The sequence below is a fragment of the Apus apus genome, chromosome 6 (assembly GCF_020740795.1).
Source record: "Apus apus isolate bApuApu2 chromosome 6, bApuApu2.pri.cur, whole genome shotgun sequence".
NCBI lineage: Eukaryota > Metazoa > Chordata > Aves > Apodiformes > Apodidae > Apus > Apus apus.
The window spans coordinates 21,952,057-21,976,871 of NC_067287.1; the positions used below are offsets into that span (position 1 = coordinate 21,952,057).

Sequence of the window (24,815 nt, forward strand, 5' to 3'; positions counted from 1 at the left end):
AATTTGCTGAACATTGCCTTTTAGCTGAAACTTTTGCTACTAGTAGTGGGATAGGAGTGACACAGATTTTAATAATGCACATAGGGAGATAATAGTCAAGAAAAGTCTAGGTGTCACCTCAGTTGTACGTTTTGGCCTTTTATTAATGAATCTTTCTGAGAGCTTCCTGTTAAGCTGAACTATACTGGGGAGAATGGAGTTTATCTGTATTTTAGCTATAGATGTGTTGCTCTCTTCAAACACAGTAAGACCTGATAGGTTTGGCATTTGTTCAGAGACTTGCATGTATTCAGCAGATGTTCTCTAAAGCTTCTTATAGAAACCAGCATACTCGGGTGCTGGTTCACTCTAGGATCATTTTTCTTGATAAAATACAAAATTTTGCTATGAAAATGTGTTTATTTTTAACAGCATTCCGTTAACCTTATTGTATTTTTATTTTCAGTTGTTATAGCTGCTGATGGCGTCTTAAAGGTATGACCACTTTAATTATTTGTAGAGAGATTCTGCTGCTTCAGTTGATGTTGTGATACCTAATAAATGAGGTTAATAGTCTAATATCTGTTTAATTTTTATTTATTTTTGCCAGATCTGTGATTTTGGTGCCTCAAGGTTCCACTCCCATACAACACATATGTCATTAGTGGGCACTTTTCCATGGATGGCCCCAGAAGTTATCCAAAGTCTCCCAGTGTCTGAAACATGTGACACATACTCATATGGAGTGGTAAGTGCTTCTCATTTCCCTGTTCATAGTAGCAGGTGTCTAGTGTGACAGAATTTGTGTGATGCACACTTCCTTTGAAGACTGACCCATAATTTATAATCGCATACTTAAAAATAATAAAAGAACAGTGTCTTGCATGTTCAGTAAGATCCTTCTCTGATGAGACTAGCAGCATGCCAGTGTGGGAAGTACATGCTTTAGCACAAGTGTTCAGCACATCACCAAAGGCTTGCAGGAGCCACTGACCAATCAGCAGCATGAAGCTCCGCTTGTGTTCTTTAGCAGAACAGAAGAGAAAAGGGTGGCTTTACACTAGGTGTATAACAGGATGAATGGATTAGGATTCTAGTTTCCATAAAGTGGAGTGTCACTGATTTTATATTAAAAAGTAAGCCATTTCTCCATGCTCAGTTGTTTAAAAGACCCTGCTATCATTGGCTGTGAGAATAGACACTGTACCTCTTGTGAAGGTAGATGCCCTACCTAAAAATACAGAAAAAGCCAGAATGATTTTGCCATTTTTCTTAAGGGGGAGCAACCAGTTACAGTTCATTAAAATGTTGGGTTTGTAGGTACAGTAATGTGAATTACTTCACTCTGTTCACGGTTAAAAGCTAACTTGGTTTTGCTCTGCAATATAAAATACTCTAAAAATAGCCCTAGTGGTCAGATCAGTTGTGTGCCTAGCCCCATGGCCTGTCTCTGACAACCATAATGAGTAGTTTGGGGGAAAAAAGGAAAGAAAGTGGGGTAGTAGTTTTCATGCATATCTGTGTATTAACCATTTCTGGTTTCGGATTCAATGGTTGGTGGCACAGTGAGGAATTCTTTCAGTGCCTGTCAAGAATCGCCTCTTTCTCTTTGATGGATGGGAGGAGATAGAGGTGAGGAAGACACTATGAAGGTAGCATCTACAGCTGATATCCCAAAGGAAGATGACTTAAAACTTGTTGTCAAATGGTTGTTTATAACAAAAAAAATATGAGAGATGATGTGACATTGCTTACAAATGAAAAGTTGAAGGCTTGCAAGGAGGAAAAAAAAGCCTATATTGGCAGATTCAAAGTCCTTGCTTGCTTAACTGAACTAGGTCACAAACAGTAAGAGAACATAAGCTAACAAACCTAAATGTTAATGTAAACTGTTACTGGAAGCAATCACACACTATCCACCAAAGGGAAACATTCCAGTTTCAAAACAAAGCAAAAATGTTAGAGAAATTCCAAACATGGTCTTATAGCTCAAACTGCTCACATAGTCATCTTGGTGTAAACTGACTTTTAAGTAATGTTCCAGAAGTAGGATAAGGTAAGAAAATGTTTAATTTCTTATCATGTCAAGTATTGCCAGAGCCTTGGGAACAGTATGTCACACATAGGTTATTTTCCCTTGTCCAAAAAGTAAATCACCTTTTACAGTTCTGTGCTTGGAGGTAAAACTCAGCTACTCTCTTTATGAAAACAGTTCAGTGTTACTAGAATATTTTAATGTGGTTATGGGTGTAGAGTGCTACTTTAGTGTGCCTAATAATATCTGACCCACATTTTTTAACGTATTGTTTTTGAGATAATATGTTCTGCTGTGGGTAGGAGTTAATGAATTCATAAGCACTTAGGAATAAATTAATCTTTTTATAACTCCAGTTTTGGAACATCATAGTTTTCAGAGGAGATACAGGGGTAGAATTGAAGAATGGCAATGGTCTGAGTTCTCTGTTGATTAAACTACTGACATAATGGGGTTATGCCAGCAAGAAATTGTCCGAATATAATATTAAAAGTTGGAATCTCCCTATAATAAGTGCTAGACAATCAGCAAATTAGCTAGGAGACTGAAACCAGAAAAAAATCTTAGGGTATTTGTGTCTCTTCAAACGATTACCATCTATAAAAACAAAATTTAAAGAATCCCTTTTCAAAACTTGCCAGCAGCCTTTGTGCTGGAGAGACAAATCTGCTTTTCTTCAGTTAAAGTCCTGTTAACAAAGAACAGAATCCTTTCAAATGTAAACTACTAAGATCCTAGGAATAGATACTCTGCAATATTTGTTGCTTTCCCCATGCTTTTCTTTAATTTCTTTTCTGCTGGTTTTCTATTCCTGACTGGCTGTTCTTTCTACAAACCAGTCTGAGATTTTAAATACTCATCTGAAGGTGTGCAAAAGCTTTTTTTCTATGAACTGTCAAATTCCTTCTGCAACCTTACAGGTCTGAGTTACTCCTCAGCTGAAGTAAATTTTCCTCTTTGTGAACAGTTGCATACATATTTATAGCTAACATTTGGATGCATTTGTCCAGCTCTTCATGGATGGTTAAAGAGGTCTACATATTCTCCTTGAGACGGATAGTAAATAATTTATACTACTGCCACAAAATGCTAAAGCTAAATGTTCCAGGATATTTGCTACAACACAAAGACATATCTTGCACTTTCCTTCAGCCATGCTGTGATTCTCTTTTCTAATCCACTTCCAAATCCATACTTTAAACAACAGATACCAACCTAAAAATTGACTCGCCTATCATTGTGTGCGTTGCTCAATAATAATTCCTTGCTTCCCTTCCCAGTGCAAAAGAGTAATGTTGTCATTCTACATACACTAAAAGCTGTTCTGAAATAATGAAAATACATGCTCAGAATATGTTATGCTGACAAATTTGGTGTACTGCAGTGTGTGTGTATCAGTATACATTTATTTAATCATAGAAAGCTTATGTCATGTATGTAGCTAAATTATTTTAACACTTACAAGAACAAAGAAGTCAAACCATTAATTGCCTACTGGTAGCATAAAGACTGCCATTAAACGTAGCAGCTGTTAATGCTCCGAGCAAGACTTCATACATTGCTTTAGCTATGAGAACATACGTTATTTATAGAGGGAATGTTGGCCAGCTCCAGGGGTTATCCCTTACTCTTTTTGAAAGGAATTATGAGATCTTTAATTTCCATTTGGATAAATGCAGAGAAGACTGACCTCATTTTCATGCCTAAGGGCAGTACCTCTTAGAGTGCAACACTTTCTGCTCATACTGCACTTCTGCTAATTGTGGCTCCTGACCCTCATCTGTGAACACATTCCTACCAAGAGAACGCATTTCTTATTTTCAGTGATTTTCTCAAAATTGCAGTGACTTGCAGTTTTTCTCAAGTTACTAATTTGGATGTTCCCTATCCTACATGGCACTTTGAATCCTTATTGGCTTTGTGCAGGGATGTGGGGGCTTTATTGTTTTGTTTTGTTTTTTCTTTTGGTTGTTGTCACACAGTTGAGAGGATAAGAACTGAAACACATAGCTGAGCTGAGAAGTGTGTGAACTTTTTCTGAAGACCATATGATTCTTATTCTCAGCTTTATGTATAGGATGAACATTCATACATTTGTCTCTCTATTTCTCTATATGCAGAGAAGAGCCCAACATCTTCAGAGGCCACAGCTTACAAACCCCTACATTACATGGTCTTTCTTTGTTTTCTGTCATTGTGTCTAACTTGGCTGTTTCTCTGTGAGCACCTGCTGTCTGTCATCACAGAGATGTGATGTCATGGGGAAAGCAGGTGATCCACACACACCATCAGAGATGAGAGGGGAAGTGAATCTTGTCAGTATCAATTAATTACATCAGATATGAACAGAGTCTATCTTGCAATAAAGAGGCTGGGTTAAGTCAGGTCAAGGTGCTTTTTGCTGCTTCTGAATGACCCTCAGGACAGGAAGAGACAAATGGGAATGCAGAAGATACTCATCTGCTACTTTTTAAAAGACTGATAATGCAATTGTTCGCTTTAGGTGATGATTCAAGGTAAATTAGCTCCTATGAAACTGAAGGAATTACCATCAGGACCATTGTCCTGAACATGAAATTTGCATTGTTGCTAGAACATTTTCTAAGCCTGTGTAAATAAATGCAAGGATTTCTGACACCGCACTTTTGTATCTGTTACTTTATTCTACTAGTAGTAAAAAATAAGACATTAAGAAAAATGCTTAATATTGTGTCAGACTGCTGTATTTCTCTTCAACTATGTGCAGTCTCAAAGTATTTTAAGCTAGCACTGTTGATTTAGGAGGGCAGTGAGCCGTACAGGCAGTGGAAATAAACACTAAAGGTGTCATGATAAAGGAATTCAGTGCAAAATGTTCTGCACAAACTTATGTGCATGAATGAAACAAGACAACCCTCACAATTTACAGTCTTCTGAAAGAAAGATAGAGCAATAAGAGTTTTCCTGCTCAAGGCTCTTGGAGACATTTAACTTGTATTAATTATGCTCTTTTTTTGGAAGATGTATTTACATACTGCTCTGTCTGATGTGCAAACTTGAGTTTCTTCTCTGTGGTTTCCTGGTCCAGCTGTATAGATGAGGTGGTTCTGCAAGGCTGCTCAAGTGCATGTTTGTTTTGGTCCATGGGCTTCTTTTTTAAACTGGCTGTTTTATACTCTGCTTTTTTGTCTGAATTACATGGGACTGCTAAATTATTTCCTTCCCTTGCAGTTAAATTTCTTTCTTTACCAGTAAAGAGGTGATAATGGGAATAACAAATTGAAAAGCCTTTTTTTTTTTTTTTATCCTAAAAGGAATGAATTGAGGCAAACAGGAGTGTTGAATTACCTCTACAACAGCTTTCCCAATATATTTCTTATTCTCAGGAAAACTGTCCTTTTACTTATTTTTCCAAGAGACCCTTAGTTTTACTAAGCAATCTTCTTACTCAAGCAGAATTATTCAAATAGGCCTATTGATGGAGTACCCTGTTCACTTGGTTAAAGGCCCAACTCTGCTTCAATGCATTTTTTCTGCTTCAGCAGCATCTGCCAGTATTCTCACATTTTCTTTCTAATTACCTTCATAGCTGGCCAGAATCCATTCAGAATGATGTAGGTGGAATAAATCTGGGTACTAACCCAAATAGTGAGGGTGTAGAGACTTGCATAAGGATCTTAATGCATTTGGTTAGATCCTACATAAATGAGGTCTTTTTTGTTGATATGCTTGGTATATGAGCAGAAGAAAAAGTTTGCTTGTAGATATTTGTAACAAGATATGTATATGAAGGTTCTGATTTAAAAAAAAAAAAGAAAAAGAAAAAAAAATTTAAAAAGATACATCTACAAGTGAAGGTACAAAGTGTCTGTTAATTTGGTTGAACTTCAGTATGTAGTCCCAATGGCAGAAAAGCAAGTTGGACTCATTCACTTGGAGCCTTTTTGGTGATGCCAAAGTCTTTTCTGCAGAGTAACTTAGATTCTTGTGTAGTGTGTTACCAAAATGCTAGAAGCATGCAAAATGAGATCTTTCTGTGTCTAAGGACAGTGCATCTATAAGATATTGAGGAGAACTGAGTAATTTTTTATATGCTGCATATTATTCAGTTTAACATAATCACATACTTGGAGATAAACAATTACAGTGTTGCTTGCAAAAATCTATTTAATATTTTCATAGGCAATGCCTAGGAGCAAAATACCTTTTGGATCATATTCTGGCTACTGAGAAGCAGTAGTTGCAATCATACAGAAATATTTTAAAATGCAATATGACTACAAAGCAAAGATGCATCTAGTTGGGGCTGAGAAGCAGAGAAGGAGTTCACTGTCCAAGTCTCAATTGCCAAATGTGAACTTTATAGTGTACAAAGAAAGTAAAAAGCATTTTCTGTGGCTTTCACAAAATTGCAGGCATTAGACCCCACACAACCTAGTTTTTCATCTGAGCTTTTCTGTAGAGGAAAAAGCAGAAACATTCAAATTAATTTATTGAGAGGATCTTGCACACAAACACTGGTCCAAGTTCCTGCAAATGGAAACTGGTTGCCTGATAATTGGATACAGAATAGTGCTGTATCAAGGTTTAATAATGTATTTAAAATACAAAGTACAGAAATAAAAATTCTTTTCTTTTTTTCTGTTCCAGGTTCTCTGGGAGATGCTAACAAGGGAGGTCCCCTTTAAAGGCTTGGAAGGATTACAAGTAGCTTGGCTTGTAGTGGAAAAAAACGAGGTAAGACTACGTTTCTACATTCAGGTACATAGATCAGAAAACAGTATTGGGGTTTTGCAAAAGACTTTTTCATCTTCTTCAAATTGAAAGTAAGTTCACGCGTATGGAAAGATTAGCAGTAGGAGCTAACACAAAGGGTCAAAGTGATGTTATTCCTCATGAATGGACCCTTTACATCTAATTGTTGCAGCTTCACGTCGTGATGCTGTAGATCAAAAATTGTACAAGTACTGTACTAGTTTCTCAGTCTCAATTGTAAAACCTAGGGGTTTGTTCTTAGTGATGAAAGAAGCCATTGCGTCCAAGGTAGGGGAACAGTTTAACTCCATCTCCTGCGTTTAGGACATCTTTTTACTGGCCGGGAGTTGATATATCTGTAAGAGACCTTCAGCTACTTCAACTTAACTCTCCCAGCAGGAGTCACTATAGTACAAGAAACTGCCGCTTAGATGAAAATTTCAAAAATAAAAGAAGAAAAAATAGTTTTAAAAAAAGAGAGAAATTACAGTTTTGCCACCTACGTTCAACACTACATTGAAGATGAGCTCCTCACTGGTATTGGCAAGGCTGTGGCATAGCTGCAAGCCTCCTCATGCAGAGTCTTTCCATTTCAAAAGCACTTCAGTGGTGTAAACACCGTTTGTACAGTGTCCCCAGCCTCGCTTTTCTTCTTCTCACAAATTGAGGCTTTCAGTTAGTTGGACATGTGAGCATATATCTGAACACATAGTCCCTTGATATCAAAGACAGTTACTACATTTAAAAAACATTTAAAGTTGTGACTGTACCACACACAGACCAGCATGGAAATCCTCCACAAAGATGAAACCTCCTCTATCTAGACACAGCAGAAGCTTGGGAAACATTACAATGGCGAGGCAGTGGCTGTACAATACAGATTCCTATTATTCTACATAAACTGTTTCTCAGAATGCTTCAGGGTTAAACAGAGGAGTTAGGTTTCCTCCTCTTAGTTTAATATTTTTTGTTGGTGTTTTTTTTTTTCCCTCTCATATTTAATTCTATTTGTGGGCTGGATTAATACCAGTGAGTAATAATACTGTGCTATACCAGTTAGTTGCAAATGCTACACTTAAGTGTGAAGATTAATACTGTGGTCTTCTACAGCATTTATCACAGCAGAAGGCACAATGAGACTCCTCCTCCTAGTTTAGGAAAAGCCTCATACGCTAGTTTGAAGGAGGACACACAAAGCCTTCCACCAACAGTATTTCTTTCCTATCCCTACCATGTGCAATTTTATGTAAGGGGTACAGAGTGGCATTGGGAATATTGTAGAGAGATGTAGTTGCACAGTGAAATATTTCAGAGGCTAGAACACACATTTCTCTACAGTTTTCCAGATAAAGGAACTGTGTAAAATACACTATAAACAAAATGTGGGCATGAAGACTATTTAACTTGTGACTGAAGAAACCTCAGGGGTGTCATGTTCAGAGCCAGCCGCTTGTCTGCCAGATACCACTAGCCTGTTGCTTGCATAGTTGGGTTTTTTTCCCAATGTGACTTAGGGAACATGTTCAGCATAAGCCTTGTAGAAGCTTGTGCTACTTTTCTTCATAGTTTCTATGTCCCAAAGCAAGTCTGAGGATCAGGTTTTGGTCTCAGTTCAACCTGTTGACATCAGTGGGGTTACAGAACAGAACTGAATCACTGTTGAACTAGTCCTTCATTTTTTGCACTGCAGGTCTCTTCTTAAAATCAGTGTGGGACTGAGGCCAAAGCATAATTTGGTAGAGTGAAAAATCCCCCTCTGCAAAGCCTGAGCCCAACAAATGAAGTGGATTTTAATGATTCTGTACACGTCTTTTTCGAGACTGCATAATTTCACAGTGTTATTTTTATTCTGGTAGAGTTTCTATATAATTACATACTTTTTAATCCAGAAAAGAAAAAACCTGATAATTCAGATTGTGCTAGGCATGATCTCATACTAAATTACCACAGAGAAATGTCATCTTCATTATAATATGACACTTTTGGAACCTGCTACCTCTGAAATACATGACAGATAACGTACTGCACAAGTGAGTTGCACAAAAGTGGTGATGGTAACTGATTTTCCGCCTCCTGGAACAGGGAGGGTTACAGACAAACACTGTAGGAAGCCTAGCCAGTGTATTTTTAGGCTAATGACTCAACCAGAGATCAAGCACCAGTACAATTTGTTTATGCATTGTACAAATTTCTGTGTTTTTCTTGCACAGAAAGCTTTGCACTTTAAGGTATTACATTATTTTAATAATCATACTCCTGCAGTGCCCTGGCTCTGTATCTCATGTTTCCAGTTTTCGTGGTGTTCAAATGCTTGCGCAGCAGAATTTGTTAACTTTTACTTTGGCTGCTGTGGCTTGTAAGGCTTTGCAGGTCATGCTGCAGTAATGTAATGGTACAGTTTGATACAATTTGCTCTGCTTTGCTTTGGAAATGAAAAGACTAAAACATATCAAAGGGTATTCCTGACAGGTTGGTCTGAACAGGACCGTAACACCTGGTTCTCACCTGTTACAGGACATGGAACCTTTTTTCCAGCTTGACCCCTCTTATCTGGACACATTTTCACTGAGGAACTTTTTTTTTTATCTACATGTATTTTAATTTACTATGAAACATCTGAAGTCAGTAAACTTCCCTAGTGAGAGCAAAGGAACCTTCTTCTATGTGTGATGTTGTTGGGATGCATGTTTAATCTCAACTGGAGACACTTCGGTACCTGAGTGTGCGTGTATCAGGATGGACTTGCTTTTAGGCTTTCCAGTGTGGAGGCAAAGTCTTTAAACTAAAAGTCCTCTGTAACTGACTGAGGGAATTTTTTAATGGTTTACAACTCTCAGCAAAGGAAACCAAATAAGCTTCAAACTAATTCTTTGTAGTCAGTTGTCCTGGCTATAACCAGAAACACCTTGTCTTCAGTCATCAGGAAATATTTATGAGTTCACTGTGCTCTGTGAGTGCTCTCTGAGATCTGCATGTCCTCATTAATCCTTCTGAACACGGGCTCATGAAACATCTCTTGTGTCATGTAGAACTTCACTTCAACTCTTTTTATCTCAATGTAATCAATATTTCAGCCATCTGTTATATCAAAAGTGATTATACTATTGTAAAGCTGGATTATCTGTGTGGGAGAAGGGAATTAGGGTAGGCTATATGTTATCCCTATCTTGACAAGCATCTTAGAATACCACGCAGTAACCTCCACAAACTGTTAAGGTTTAGTACTAAAAGTTACTTGCCTTGTTTTAAATTCCTTGTCTCTGAGCTTTCTTAAGCACTCCATTTGTGAATTTGTTCCATTCCTTCTCTGTAGGTCTCTTTAGTATGTCAATCCTCAGTTTTTATATTGCATTTAAAAGAAAAAAGTGTGTTTTACTTATTTTAATTGCATTGCTTTTACAGAAAATCTTAGTAGCAGCTTAAAGGGAAATGCTTCCAATAACTGGCACATTCTCCTCTTCTTTAGAGATTAACCATTCCAAGCAGTTGTCCCAGAAGTTTTGCAGAACTGATGCACCAATGTTGGGATGCTGATTCAAAGGTAATTTAATTTGTGTTTGACTTCTATACCCTCACCTTGTTTGTCTTTCTTAGGGGGATGAATCCCAGGTAACACCATTGCTGCATGGCAGTAAACACATTTTTTCAGAAAGATAGCTGAGGCTGTTTTTTTTTTAATGTGTTCACATATTCATACCTAAATGTCTCTCTCCTTTAACCAAGAGTTACGATACTACTAACTTACCTGACTACTCAAGACAATACCTGTAAATAGGGTGAGATGGCAAAAATGAACCTATTTTGGAGCAAGTAAAAAATTGTTCTTTTCTAGTTTCTTTCAGTGGTTAATAGTTAATTTTGGATATATGTGAGCATTGTGTATGAAACCTATTTCAAGGTCCGGCTTTGATGCCTTCCTTGTGTTGAAAACATATAAAGAGTAAGTTAATATAAAAAATGTGTGTAGGAACAGCAGCAACACATTCTTAATTAACATGAAACATTTCCTGTTCTTTTCTCTTAGGACTTTGAATGCTGAGCTTTATAATGATTATACTATGATAATATAGTAACAGAAGTAACATACTGTTTAACAATGAAAACAGACTAAAAATACAAGTTAAGGATCCAAAGCATTGTCACTATTAATCTGCCCTTAGGAGACTAAACTAAAAGGGAAATTAAAAAGAACATTTACTTAGTAAAAAGCATTTGTAGATTATGGGAATTGCCTTCTTTAAATTGACTCTGCCACCATCCTGTTGTACATAAAACTGGCTGGAAAGAGCCTGTGGGAATACTGGCTTTATTACCAAGTATTAGCATCCGTTCCCTTGTGAAGGTATTTGAGAGGGGAAAGGATAGATAAGGAAAGGAAATTATGCCCTTTTTTCTCAAGTCAAGGCATCAGCAAGAACTTTGTTCCTTTAAACTCAGAATAAAGCTAGTTGCTACTTCAGAGAGACTAGGTTTAATCCTAAAGTGAATTATAGCATTTAGGTGCTTTAAAGCTAGAATTTATCACTTTAAATAGAGAGTAGCCATAGAAAAGCAAGATGAGAAAAGAGATTTCCCTTCTTTGTTTCTTATTTTAAGCAAGGAGTTGCTTTCCTGCAGAATGGATCTGGAGGCCTGAGATCCATCACTACTGTGTCATTTCCACATGAAGACCCATTTAAATGCCATTCCCCTAATACCTCTCTCTTTATCCTCTCCACAGAGGGAGGGGAGAGAATTACTTTGAGTCCTTGAATCTACAAGTAGACTGTTTAAGTTCTAGGTCAGTAATTACTGAAAAGCACTTTCCAGTGTTATCTACATATCTTTAATTGTTACTCCCAAGCATCACTACCAAATGCCAGAGTAAAAAGTATCGGAGCTTCTTTTCTGTAATTGCAGGACATGCTACATCTGCTCACTCTCTGGCTTGCTATAGCCACACACATAAGTCCAGAAGGCTGTTGCTGTTTTTCAAGGAGAGGGATGGCTCTGCATGTTGTAAAAGAGGGATGCCCAAGCATCAGGCCGAGTTCTGTCTGTGTGAGCAATTCAGCTGGGTTTGGGCTGGTTCCTGGGAGCACTGTTCCAAGAGGCACCTCTGATGCTTGCAAAGAATGCATCTCATGTTAGATGGGTTTTTATGACAGACTGCTCTCTGCTACTTTTTTCATGCAGCTTCTCTTCTGTTTGGCAATTATAGATGCATTGTTCACGTGACTGAAATGGAATAATCTCTGGTCACAGTTTGGGCATGTGACTGATTTATTCAGTCACGTGTTGGGAAAGAATTGCTACTTACAGCTCTCAAAATGCCTTGATAAAAGGCTGTGTGGCCTGCATGAGCCAAAAGATGGAGCACACTCCTCTCAAATACTGCTCTGTGTAACATTCCCTTTTTGTCAGGATTAGAAAACCAGATAGCCGATGCATGAACAAGTTCCTGAAGGTGAAGCAGGGATGAGCTTGAGGATGTCAGCTGCTCAAAAGCAATTGCTTAACCACACGTACTCTTAGCCTGCAGAAAGCATGAGGTCTCTTTAGGTGGCTTATGCCTAAGTGGGATGTGCATTTACTGTGTGCCTAAGGAATACACTTGAGAGCTGCTGCAGGGTAGCTGGAGTGTCAGGCACAGCTCACACCATAAATTCCTCATGGGAATGGACAGCTATTTACTTTGCTTTGAATTCTTAAGGATTTTTTCATGTATGGAGAAAAGTATCCATAGTGCATTGCTCCACATTATATTTGCAATAGCAGTCTTCATACAGTTTAAACTATGCTAAAACCCTAGTGAGTTCAAAGCATTTTACTACAGTGTTAATGACTAATCATTTTAAGTCAGTAATTATTAAAGGACAATCTCTGTAGTGTCTTAAATGACTACTTCCAGTTTTTAAAATCCTTAACAAACAAGTTGCTTTTGCATGGGTACTAGATAATTGTATAAACAAGGTTGTTCATCACTGATGCCTTTGTTTACTGGGGATGCTTGCTTTTGAAACACAGGTGAGTGGTTCTTTCACATTTAATCTGTTCATTTAGTTTATCCCTACTTTAATATCAAAGGTGTTTATAAATTGCTGAATATTTTAATGGAAATCAGAAACCTGGGAACAGAGAGGCAATAAGAAAGGAAATCCAAATGGATGAGATATCCTGGTTTCATGCAGACCTATTTAGTAAGAAATACTGGGTGAAAGGAAACAGTGAAAATATTCAGCAGAATTATTTCTAAGGGGGCATATACTTTAAAGATTTTTGTATGAAACATCATGGATATAAAGAAGCAGTTTTCAAAGGCGACTCATGCCTTGATATTTTAAGAATCTCTTATAAGAAATGACTTGAGATGCCTGACTTTCTAGAAAGTGCTAAGCAGTCATCCACCAAAAATAAGACTCTTTTAAACTTCTCAGCTTGGCCTTCCTATTTCAACAGTCACTTCTTGACACTTTTAACCAAGGTCTCAGTTTGCACTTAGAGTGCATTTATTAAATCTGAAATTATCTTTGCCTAGAGGAAAGAAACCAACAAAACCCACATGGCAGTGTAGGATTGCATCTTCCTCTCAGCTTTGCCTGCAGGCAAAATCAAGTACCTGTAAATCTGGCAGCTACAGAGCTGGCAGGGTAGCTGGTGGCTGCTCACAGAAATTGCACAGCCAGAGATGTTCAAGCTTTGTCAGTCCTGAGTGGCTATGCATTTGTTCCAGCTCTAGTTGTACAATTCAACAGCTCCTTTGCCTGTGGTGTGGGACCAGAAGAGCATGTGTTGCTGCTCTCCCAGATCAGTCGGTGCTTTCACCTGCCCTTTGTAAAAGCCCTGTTCTCTGTCATTATTTCCACTCCAGTTACTCCAGGCAGGCCTGAGGACTGCGCTCAGTGTCAGTTCTGCCCTCTACTTCCCAGCATACCCCCAAGAAAGGAGAAGCAAGCAAACTTGTGGAAGTGTTTTGTAGAAGAATCCTAAATAAGCCATAAAATGCTGTAATTAACGCAGCAAGGGGATGTTTGCCCTTCATTGCTTCCTGAAAATAAAATTGGTTTAGTAAAGGCACATTATGCACCTGCCAGCCTGTCAGACAGTACATGGCAGCAGCAGCACCCTGGTGTATTGCTGGGGAGCCATGACCTGTCTGGCAGCTTCCTCACCATTTGGGAGGCCCTTGATTTGCCTCAATGGTTCACATCCATTGGGGTGGGTGCAAGAGATGCAGCTGTAGCAACAAGAAGTGTGTGAGGGCTGTTCAAAGGTTCTCCTTCACCAAAACTGCATCAGAGTTGTCTGGTGCCAGTGACGAATTTTGTGGTCTAGTGTGACACATTGCCTGGCAGGAACGTTTGTGCACTTCCAGGCCATGTCCAGAGGGTCTTCTCAGCTGTGGCAGGTCCAGTGGCATCATGCCTTGAGGGGAACAACTGCTACCTCCCCCAGGGCCCCCCATAAATGCAGGGGGACTCTGCTGGGCTCCACATGGGGACTAGATCAGCAAGTGCAAGTGCTGTGCTGCTGAGCTGGCCCTGCTGCTGTGCGGTGAGCACGGGGCCCCAACCGGCTGGCTGGGGCAGGCCGGGTCTGCTGCAAAGATCTGCAGAGCTCATCCAGCTGCCCGTTGCCTGGAATCATGGAGATGGACCAAAAAATGACAGACAAAGCTCTTGTTAGAGCTGAACAGTGCAGCATTACAGTATATGAGAGCTTGTCGTCTTTTTTTTTTTTTTAATTTTGTTATGCATTTGACACTTTTTCATGCTGTTTGACATTTAAAATAAAGAAATTGTCTTTCTTTTATAATGTGGAAATCACTTGGATCTTCCTGGGAGAGACACCTCAGCATTGTTCCTAATTGTTTTTGTGCTCCCAAATTAAAATGCACGTTTTAATTGCAGCATCTGTAATTTTAGCAGAAATGGTATAATTACAGGCGTGATAGAGAGAGAATGTGCATCATCCCCTTATTATGTATCTACATTTTGTTTCAACCTTTTGTCTCAACCTTGTCTGGGGTCTGTCAAACAGACTAACAGAGTCAGCACTCTTTCAAGAAAAACATTTAACTGTGGCTTTTTCAGCTTTCAGTTATTATTTCTACTTCATAGCTTCCTTTTGGGACTAAGGGGAAAGCAGAAGATAACTGAGGAGTTTTAACTGCTCTCTAGCAGCTCTCTAGCACTAGTCACTAGTGAGCATAGTGGGTCCTAGCTGGAGAGCCCAGGAACAGAAAGTTTAGCAAATGAGCCCAGGACAGATGAGCAGAGGTATTGCTGGCATGAGCTCAGCTGCCAGGCAAGACATCCTCAAGTAGCCTCAATCTTCACTTCTTCCCCAGTTGCTCCTGAGGTAGCTAAGTGCAAGGTTTTTCTAGCAAGTCTGTCCTTCTCTATAAGAAAGGAACTTCAGCCAGAACCCCCTTTTTGATTGGCAGCTGAATAGCTTATTCACATGTTAAAGAGTTCGGGTTACTATCTGTAATAGGCCATCTAATTACCAGTTGCTATTGGGTCCAGCCTTCTCTTTTTGACAGTATTTTCCTTTTTAGCTTGAGGAAAACTTTTGTTTTTTCGAATTAAGAATTTTGATGGTTTAAATGTTGTTTAATGTTCTTACTTGAGTATGAGGTTTTACTGTGACATATGGGAGACTAAGCTGAGGCTTGAGTCCTGCTAGGTTACGTGACTCTTCCCAACTTTTCTTCAATGGGAAGAACAAAAAAAAAAAAAATTCACAAATTTAAAGTCCTCTTGTAGGATGCTGGGTTCAGAAAGCAGCATTCCCATTTCTGCTGCTTGCAGTCTTTCAATTGAAAAATGCCAGCAAATAATGCTACACAACCGTTGCTGTAGATGACTGCAAATGCTGTGTTTTGTTTTTGTCTTCAGAAAAGGCCATCTTTCAAGCAGATAATTTCAATCCTGGAATCTATGTCAAATGACAGCAACCTTCCAGACCAGTGTAACTCATTCCTGCATAACAAGGCAGAGTGGAGGTAAGTTTCCTTCCTTCCTTCCGAGATGAAACAATGTGGTTTTCCTTTGAAATCCTGCGAGTCCATGTTCTTCAGAAAGACATCAGACTCTGATGATGTGCTGGTAGAAAATATCTGTGCTTAAGGTATTTTTAGAATGTAACTTGTTGTTTTTCAGGAATGCCCAGAATGTTGTGAAACTTGTATTAGGAGCCAGTACACTTAGTTGTACCCTATAGTTATTACACTGGTTTAGGTGTCATTATATTTATGGGTTTATGATTCACATCTCAAAAGTGATTTTACATTTTCAGTCAATAGCACAAGAGCAAAGCAACTGCTTATACCTGGGTTTGAGGCAATTTTCATGTGTGTAGGCACATGTTTGTAGTTTTTAAAAAAGGATGAAGGGCACAAAGGAATGATTTTTAAAATCATGTCTCCATTCGTCTTCACTTCTGTGTATTCTGACAGTTTTTGTGCAGTCTCTTTGTATTCATTTTGAACTGGCAGCCAATGCCCAGGCCAGCCCTGTTTTTGCAGTGCACCAGCATGGCTTGAGCAGAGCGTTTTACCTCTTGCTGAATGTGATTCTTGCTGAACTTTAAGAAGACCCTGCCCCAGAGCTCGCTTGTCAGGACGCGCTGCTGCTTCACAGCACATCATTCCGCTTGGAAAACTGAAAACAGATCCGTACGGGCAGGAGATTTTTACCAGGCGTTCTTGCCTCAGTCTATATTAAGCAGCGCTGGCCCCGCGCCAGGTCAGCCGGGAGCAGCAGAACAGGACGCGATTCCCAGCCCGCCGGCAGCGCGGCCAGGGAGGAGAGCTGGAGCCGGGGCGGGCAGGGGACGGGGAAGAGCACAGGGGGACGAGCCGCGTGTCACGGCGAGCATCCCCAGCGTCGCCCGCCGAACTTCCAGGGAAAACCGGGACGTTTCGCGGTGCTCGCGCCAGTGGGAAAAGGGAGCGCGCGACGGGACGGGGCCGCGTCACGTGGCGGGGCTGGGAACAGCGCGTGCCGAGCGCGCGGCTGCCCGGCCGGGAGCGGCGGGCTCGGGCACCGGCGGCAGCGCCACCTCCTGGCGGCGCCGCGCACCTGCGCCTGCCCGCCCTGCGGAGCCTTGGGGCGGGCTGGAGACAAACTCTGGTTTTGGTGTTGACAGTCTAAAACCGTGTTTCTTGGCGCCATTCTCCATGCAGACTCGGGATTTCACGCTGTGGTTTTGGTAGCAGACACAATACAAGGAGGGTTGGAAGAAAAATATCCCCTTGTGTAGGGTTTCTTGTACACCCCTGTATAGTAAAAGCATTTATTTAAAAGATACGCGAGTATTCATATGTCTTTGGGAAGAATAACTACTTAAATCTTGCCAATATAGCAGAATAAAAGCTAGCTAGACATATAGTTACATTAAACTTCTATTATTTCGGTAAATGGGTTAATATCTTGGAGTATGACTCTGGCCAAGTGTTTCTTGCAAATTTTATTTGGTGCACCTAAATTGCTCAGTTGAATGGCTAACAAAGTGTTAATGGAAAGCTGTGTAGAACGAAACGTTCTTTGGCACTGTCAGGTAATGGAAAAACTTCTTGCCATGGAGACTTGTGTTAAAGGTAAATTTGGCAATTTATTTGGAAGAAGGAATAACTTGGAGACAAGGAAATATGAGAGAGAAAATCCAAATACATGATGAGGCATGAGTGGCCTGAAAGATAAGATCATTTCTGAATTAAGCTGAAGTGAAAGCATGAAGTGCAGAAACAGCTTAGGTCCTGTGGGGACAAGAGGGACAGGCTCTTACCTGGGTTCTGGTAACAGCCACACCTTTGTGGTGCAAAGCTGTGGCTGTATGGAGACACTCAGGAAGGTTAAGCCAAAGTGAGAAAAGTATGCACAAAATATACAGGTTAAAGCAGATGAAAGGCTTGTATGAGTGCAGTGATCCTAAAGGGATAAATGAAAATAGATTTAAGACCATTTCTAAGATCAGATGCACAGAAGTTTAATGTGTTTTAACTTCCATGTCCAAAAATCTCTGCTTTTACTCATTGGTTTATTTTCCTTTTATTTTTTATCTCTTAGTGATTTGCAAAGAGATAGTTGAACCAGCAACAGGGAAAGAATGAGATGTAGTACCAAGAAATGGGGAATTTTAATGAAGCCTGGCTATGAGAGCCCTGGTGAAGGGTGGGCTTGGGAAAAGCAAAGGTTACATTTGTTCCTTTGAGGGACCTTCAATTTAGTGATCCAGATACTGCACTTTCACAGGGATACTGCACTTAGCAAAGCAAATCAAAGCTTAGACAAGCTGGATTAAATTTTTTCCCACTCTTAAAAAAGGCAAGGTGAGGTTCTTTTTGTAGAAGGAGATGCCAAAAATGTGTCTGTAACAGCAAGTAACCAGAGTCTTCAACGTCTCTGACTAGCTGGTGTGAAAACTGAGAGTGGGCTGAGTTTTTATGTGACTGACAGAGGTGATAAGATAAATTACACTTTGACCTATCTTTAATGTGGTCTTACTTGCAAAATTTACTGGTCATGATGTTTATATTAATATATTTTTATCTGCCTGTTCTACTATTTCCTTAAAATAATTGAGTACCTTATTTCCTAACAGTTCTACCCTTCACAAGTTTTCATTTAATCTGATAGGGGCACTGTTTTACAACTGTGTTGCACAGGTCCACCATATGTTTAAGTTCATATTCTTTGATCTTTTTGGAGCTCTTTCTCAAGTCACTTCCATTACAGTAGGAAAAAATTACTACTGAAGTAACAATATTCCAATTCAGTGAGAGATCACATTTGTCTGCATTTAGTCATATAAACTAACTGCATTTCTCCTTCTGCCCTCTCCCCATGAGTGGCTGTTATAATGATTAAAATAGTCTATTAGTGATATATACTTTAGTGAATGAGTAGCAATTCAAGACATACAGACAAATGCCTGTTGTTGTTTTTAATCTGTGGCTGTTTATCGTTATAGTTTCTAGTAATACAGTATATGTTCTTCATTGTCACAGAATGAGATTATTCTAGAGAAGCCAGTAAACTTAGATGCCAGAACTACAGAAGCAAACAAATCTGCATGCCCTACCATGTATCATGTTTCAAGCTGCTTCATTTGTGAAGTAAGACTCATTAACTGGGCAATGTACGGTAGCTTTCTCTTTAATTACACAGTTTTATACAGTAGAATTATTTTTCAGAATGCAACTGTTTTCGCAGACTGACCTTTTATTATAAGAAAAGTTTCTGTCTAATGAAGAGAGGTAATTACAGCACAAAATAGACTTTCACATATAGAAAGCTATTGTTACCAGGACTTAACTAGTGCAGAATGTTATTTAAAAGAGAACTTAATTTACATATTTTTAAAATTATAGAGTTGCATATAAGTAGCATTGATGTTGAGAGGCAAACTTAAGAAAAGCAGCACGTGTAACTCTCCTCAAATGGCCCTGTAGTTCCTACAGTAGATTGCATCGTACATGTTGCACCCAAAGTAAAGGGTTTATGATGGGGAAATTAATGTTTGGAGAGGAATCACTTTCTGACCTTCAGTGCTTTTCAGTTTTGTTCCTTCATTGTATCTCTCTTAGGATGTGTGACCACTTTTCACCCAGCACAGAGATCAGTCTTGACCTTTGCATACCTACATACGAGAGAGAATTTTGCTTGAAATCTGAAGCATAATTGTGAGGGGCATTTGTTCTGACCACCACACTGAACAGCTCACACAGCAGGATCTAAGTGTGATAAATGCCCATGCCCCAGGTGGCTGATTTTTGCAGTAGACTTGAGCATGGTGGTAGTTTGCAGTAGAGTTTGATAGTTATTCCAGCTCTGAATCTTTCCACTGTACTTTGTGAGCATTACTCTCTGACAGAGATGTCTTATTAAAATAAGAAATCTTGGAAGATTCGGAATGTTTAAATAATTTACTTGAATACACTATTTGGGTATGCATTTTCCCCCACTGAGAGCCTGAACTCCTTCAGTTTTATACTAAGGAAGATTTTAATCATTCCATGCTAGGACAGGAGATTTACAGGAAGAAGTAACTTCCTTACAGAAATGACAGCCAACTTTGTCAGTCCTTTTATTGTGTTTTGGACAACATCAGAAAGAACAGATTTTGTTTGCAGTGTGATTATAAAGGGAAAATGAGAAAGTTTGAGCAGAGGGTTTGGCATTGTGGAGTCCCAATAGCTGTCTTCAGAGTGCTCTTTATGATCTCTGTCTTCTTGGGGGCTTGATCTCTCTAGGAGGAAAATGAAGCACTGTGATTGACTACTCCTACAATGTGAATAGGAAACAGTTTCAGTGATAGGCAGGACATAGGTGGCAGACAGTGCACAGTCTCCTCAGTCACAGAAGCAGTTTCTTAAATGCAAATACAACCTGTGATGGGAATTGGAAGTTTTTCTTTGGTTGTGCCACAAGCAAAAAAATGTGGCTTCTGGTACACACCCAGTGCATTTGTAGCACAACACTTCTTAAACATTTTTCCGAGAGCAGTTCAGTTCATGTGTTTAAAAGATAGTCCATCAGAAAGCATGTTGAAGGAAACCACTTTTTTAAGGGATGAGGTACATGAAATGCAACCCATCGAGGATGGTACCTGCAGCTTTTTAGAGTACTGCCTTCACTTCCTGCCTTTCTTTTTTTTTTCATATCTTTGCATGTGTGGTGAGAAACGCAGAAAACCCAAATCTTTCTATTAACTGTTCTAACTTGAGGAGCTTATATTTGCAAACATTTGCAGGGCTGGGTCATATCATGGTTTATATTCTTGCTGTTACATTTTCACCTTGAGAAATAGGAAGGCAAGTGGAAAAAACACACCAGTGCTGCTTCTGTGGATTTTGAGTGTAAGACTAAAAATATTTGTAGCCAAGTTATAAACCTACACAAATGAACTTTTTATGCTGCCTGTATTGTGTTGCTAATGATTGTCCCATTACCAGTTCTTAATTCACTTTCTTTACGGATAAGATCATGTTTCATGTTGTCAGAGAGAAAATACAGCATTTCGGTTTTTAAAATGTTGTTGTTACATGGTATTTTACTCTCTTAAATGTTATTTTTCTTCAACTGAAGGTATTACGGTCATTCTCAAGTATAAACATTGCCAGTTGTTCTTAAAGCTCTGAAAGGCTTTGCATTTGGTAATTAAATGAACTGCTTGAGGTAGTATTGTACTTTTCAGCCTTTCACATTTAATTAACATTCAAGTGGGAATTATGAACAATTTATATCTGTCAGGAAAAGACAAGACGTAACAAATTGTCTCCATGCAGATGTGAAATTGAGGCAACCTTAGAGAGACTAAAGAAACTGGAGCGTGATCTGAGCTTTAAAGAGCAGGAACTAAAGGAACGGGAGCGACGTTTGAGGATGTGGGAGCAGAAGCTAACTGAACAGTCCAATACTCCTGTAAGTAGATAATAATTCAACCTTTCCTCTCACTTCAGAAAGTATTTGGAGCTTTGTCTATGTAAATTTAACCCACGACAGGGAAACAGTGCCCTTGTTTTCTTTAGTTGTTTCTTTGGGCCAGTTAAAGTCTATTTTATGACATCACTGCAAATAAGTATAATCTTTCTTCAAATTTCATCTAATACATTAGATATCAGATGTTGCTGATAGTTCATATTGTGCCATGGGCACTTAGTAGTTTCCCAGTGATTTAATTACAGTTCTCAGCTTTAAAAGTTGATTGGATTGAATAAAATTCATTTTTCAACTAGAAAGTTGACTTAAGGCATGCAGAGTTTGGTCTTAAATGTAAGAATAATTTGTTTCTTGCAAAGAAGGCTTGAGAAACCCATGTAGTTTTGTTTTTTTAATTCTTTGAGAAGAAGCAAATTTCCATTCTGTGAAGAAGGGGGTCAAAATTTGAAGTGTTAATTTAGGGCTTTAGTTCATAATTATAGTTAACTTACTGGCCATTTATTAGTTGGTAGGATTGCCACATTTCTATTAATAAATTAAATTTTAAAGCTTCCTTGGATTATCTTGAATTTCTTAGTGAAGTGTATTGCTCTTAACTACTGATTGGCAGAGGGAGGACCACAGGGTTAGTGCATGGCTAGACATATTACAATAAGATTGCTGTTACGAAAAATACCACATTACCAACTTGTTTTTAAAGCACTAGCCAAAATAATTATGAAATTGAGATTCCAGTAGCATATGCTTTTTCTTATGCACAGTTTTATCCTACTTATAACCTTGATTCCATCCAGACCTGTTTACATACAGCTTGGTTTTAAGGCATAGCTTATTGCTGTTGTTTGAACAAAGTTGCATTCATGTTCCAACTGTGAATGTGCCATAATGAAATAATGAAGAATGAATGTTTTCCTATGTGCAGATACTGTATATTCTCAGTAGATATCTGTATGCCTGCTTTAATGCTTGCAAACTTCCAGTAACTGAACTGTGGGCCATCATCTATCCTGAGCACAGCATGAGACACAGCCTTAACGAGCTATTCTTTTCATGAGCAGGGCCCTAGGGTTTTTTTTTAATGCTGTACTTGCTTATGACTTCTACTTTTCACTTAGAGCTGGCATTGCTGAAAGAATAAAGCATTGTGCTGAGGCCTATTGTGCTAAGCATGAACTATCTTTCTGCATAACATTAACCCAACTCTCCTATTGCATTTAAATGCAATTTCTTCTAATAGAGAAATATAGATTTGTTTTCTCCGTAGATCTTTAGTGAACTGTTACATGGAATGGCTTTAAAAAAGCCATTTTGTTGGGAAAAAATTGACATACTGGCAAAAATTGGCTTGTTCAAGCAGGATTTTTTTTCGTAGCAAGTTAAGCTCTCCAATTCACTGGTTAGAAATAAAACTACATTTATATTCATACCTGTAAATAATTCACAAAATATCACTGGACATTGTTTATGAACTAGAATCCTTGGAGTCAACTGTCTCCCTCCCTTCCTTGGTTCAGGGTATGTCTGCTCAGCAGTATCAAACTGGAGGATTGCAACAGGGAGGTGCACTGCTGGATTTTAAGGTTACCTTGGCTGTAAACAGTAGTAAAGACAGGGCAACTGGAGCTAATACCACAGGTTAGGGTGCTCCCTAGGCTTATACCTGGTTCTTAACCAACAGTGGGGCTTGTGGTGTCTTAGCTGGTACTGTCATCCCTGCTCTACACTCCGCAGCTACTTCTTCATTTTGCTCTGCAGCAAAGTCCAGAGACCAGCAGATAGTATTAAAGTGGTGTGCAGGAGGAGAAACTCAAACCAAGTGAACAGGGGAGCTGTCTCTGCCACTTGATTCTCCAGTGTTTTAGGGATGGTAGAAGCTTCATCCTGCTTGGTAGGTACCTATGTGTGGCAGGCTGCTTCTATTCCAAATATTAAAGTATAGCTTTACACACATCAGCATGAGAGAAGGATGAGGCCAGTCTTTAGAAACACTTATGTGAAAGTAGTGTTTCTCCCTGCTCTTCTTTTGACTCAGTTTCTGCTGTGTCTTATACAACAGACACCTTTAAGTCTGATCTCTGCAAATTCCCTTTGTGCAGATCTCCAAGAGCCTCTTGCACAAGGGAATGTAGAGCCATTTGGAGGAGTAAAATATATCCACAGCTGTAGTGAAATGACTTATTTTGAAAGAAGACCTGACTATAAGAAGGGAGTGTATGTAGCTAAGCTGAAGCTGATATTAAGAGGAAGACAGTGAGCAAGACATGAAATCCAGATAGTCATTTGTGGTGCTGTGCACCCGTAGGTGGTCATTTAAGAACAGTGACGTGTAGAGACTGGGGACCTCAGCCATCTATAAAAGTCTCTTCATGATAGCTATCATATGCATTGTGTCACCAAAGGCAGATCCTGTTGCACAGAGCTCCTGAGTGCTCCAGATAATAAGATGGCAAAATATGGAGGAAGTAAAATGATTATAACTTGAAAAATGAGCCACAGTTATGACCCGTTTACAGCTCACCCACTGCCAGGTGTTGCACAAACACTGACCCAGAAACATGTTTTAGTGGAAAGCTCTTTTGCAGCTTTGTTGATTTTTATAGAGAATTATTCCCATATTGTCAGGGGATGCTTCTCGATGGACCTCAAGTGACTAAAACTCCAATAGCTGACAGAAGAACTGTCTGGCACTGCATCAGGTGTGCCGGGCATCTCGTTTCTGTGGCTAGATCTTGTTTTTAAAATATTCCTTCTCTTTAGCAATAGGAGCTTTTGGTGTCCTTTATCTCTGCTGATAGTGTATTTTTTTTCCTGTACAGCCAGATGTACAGGAAGCTTAGCTGCAGGTTCTTTCCTCAGCCATAGGATGCATGAATTCCCCACTCTTGAGTTTATTTTTGTTTCTTAAACCATGATCGCTAACTTCTGTTAACCACAGTGCAGACAAAAAGCCTATGTAAGTAGGGTGAACTTCAGAGGAGCAAAATACAGAAATTACCCTTTGTAATGATAGAAATTAGTCAGTGTAAGTGGTGTTGCCAATAAATGGGCACTCTTTGAGCAGCCTGACCAAGAAATCTCCTGTGTTACAGACCAGGGCATCACTGTTACCACCACTGTGACCTGGTGTGACCAACTGCCATTGACTCTTCAGTCAGTTTTCTGATTAGGTTAAAAAAGGTGTTAGGTATTCACACACTGTTCCTTTGCTGTTGCTTTAGTAGGTAGTTTATTTTGAGATGAAACTCCTGAGTTTTTACTCCCTGTGGACAACAGCCAATCATATCACAGAAGTTACTAGCCCAGCTACTCTGAAGAGACACTAATCATTATTTAGCTGGTGAGGGTACACTTTGTTTGTTATTACAGACTAGATCAGGAAAACATTGTTATCTGTAGGTGAAGACTAAATCAGTAGAGATTTAATCTGATGTAAAAAAAACAACAACAAAAACCCCACAACAAAAGAACAAGCTGAAGAAGCTGACTAGCCAACCAAACAGCCCCTGTTCCCCTGCCTGCTCCTCCCTGGGACAGCTTCCAGAAGCAAGGTGCTGGTTCGGGCTGGAGGCTGGTTCCTGTGTCCTTTGCACTGGTGAGAGGCTCATTTCTGATTGTGGCTGTCTCAGGGTGACCCCTTCCTC

The 24,815-nt window shown here is 39.3% G+C and overlaps 1 protein-coding gene across 2 annotated transcripts in view; it reads left to right on the top strand.

Moving 5' to 3' along the window:
- Positions 1-24,815, top strand: part of MAP3K20 (mitogen-activated protein kinase kinase kinase 20) — a 93,346-nt gene that overhangs the window by 38,648 nt on the left and 29,883 nt on the right. For both annotated transcript variants that reach the window (XM_051622941.1, XM_051622942.1), the window contains 6 exons: positions 446-474; positions 590-727; positions 6,644-6,730; positions 10,215-10,289; positions 15,628-15,734; positions 21,021-21,156. In XM_051622941.1, the coding sequence (XP_051478901.1) occupies positions 446-474; positions 590-727; positions 6,644-6,730; positions 10,215-10,289; positions 15,628-15,734; positions 21,021-21,156 (572 nt within the window). The remainder of the gene's footprint in view (positions 1-445; positions 475-589; positions 728-6,643; positions 6,731-10,214; positions 10,290-15,627; positions 15,735-21,020; positions 21,157-24,815) is intronic.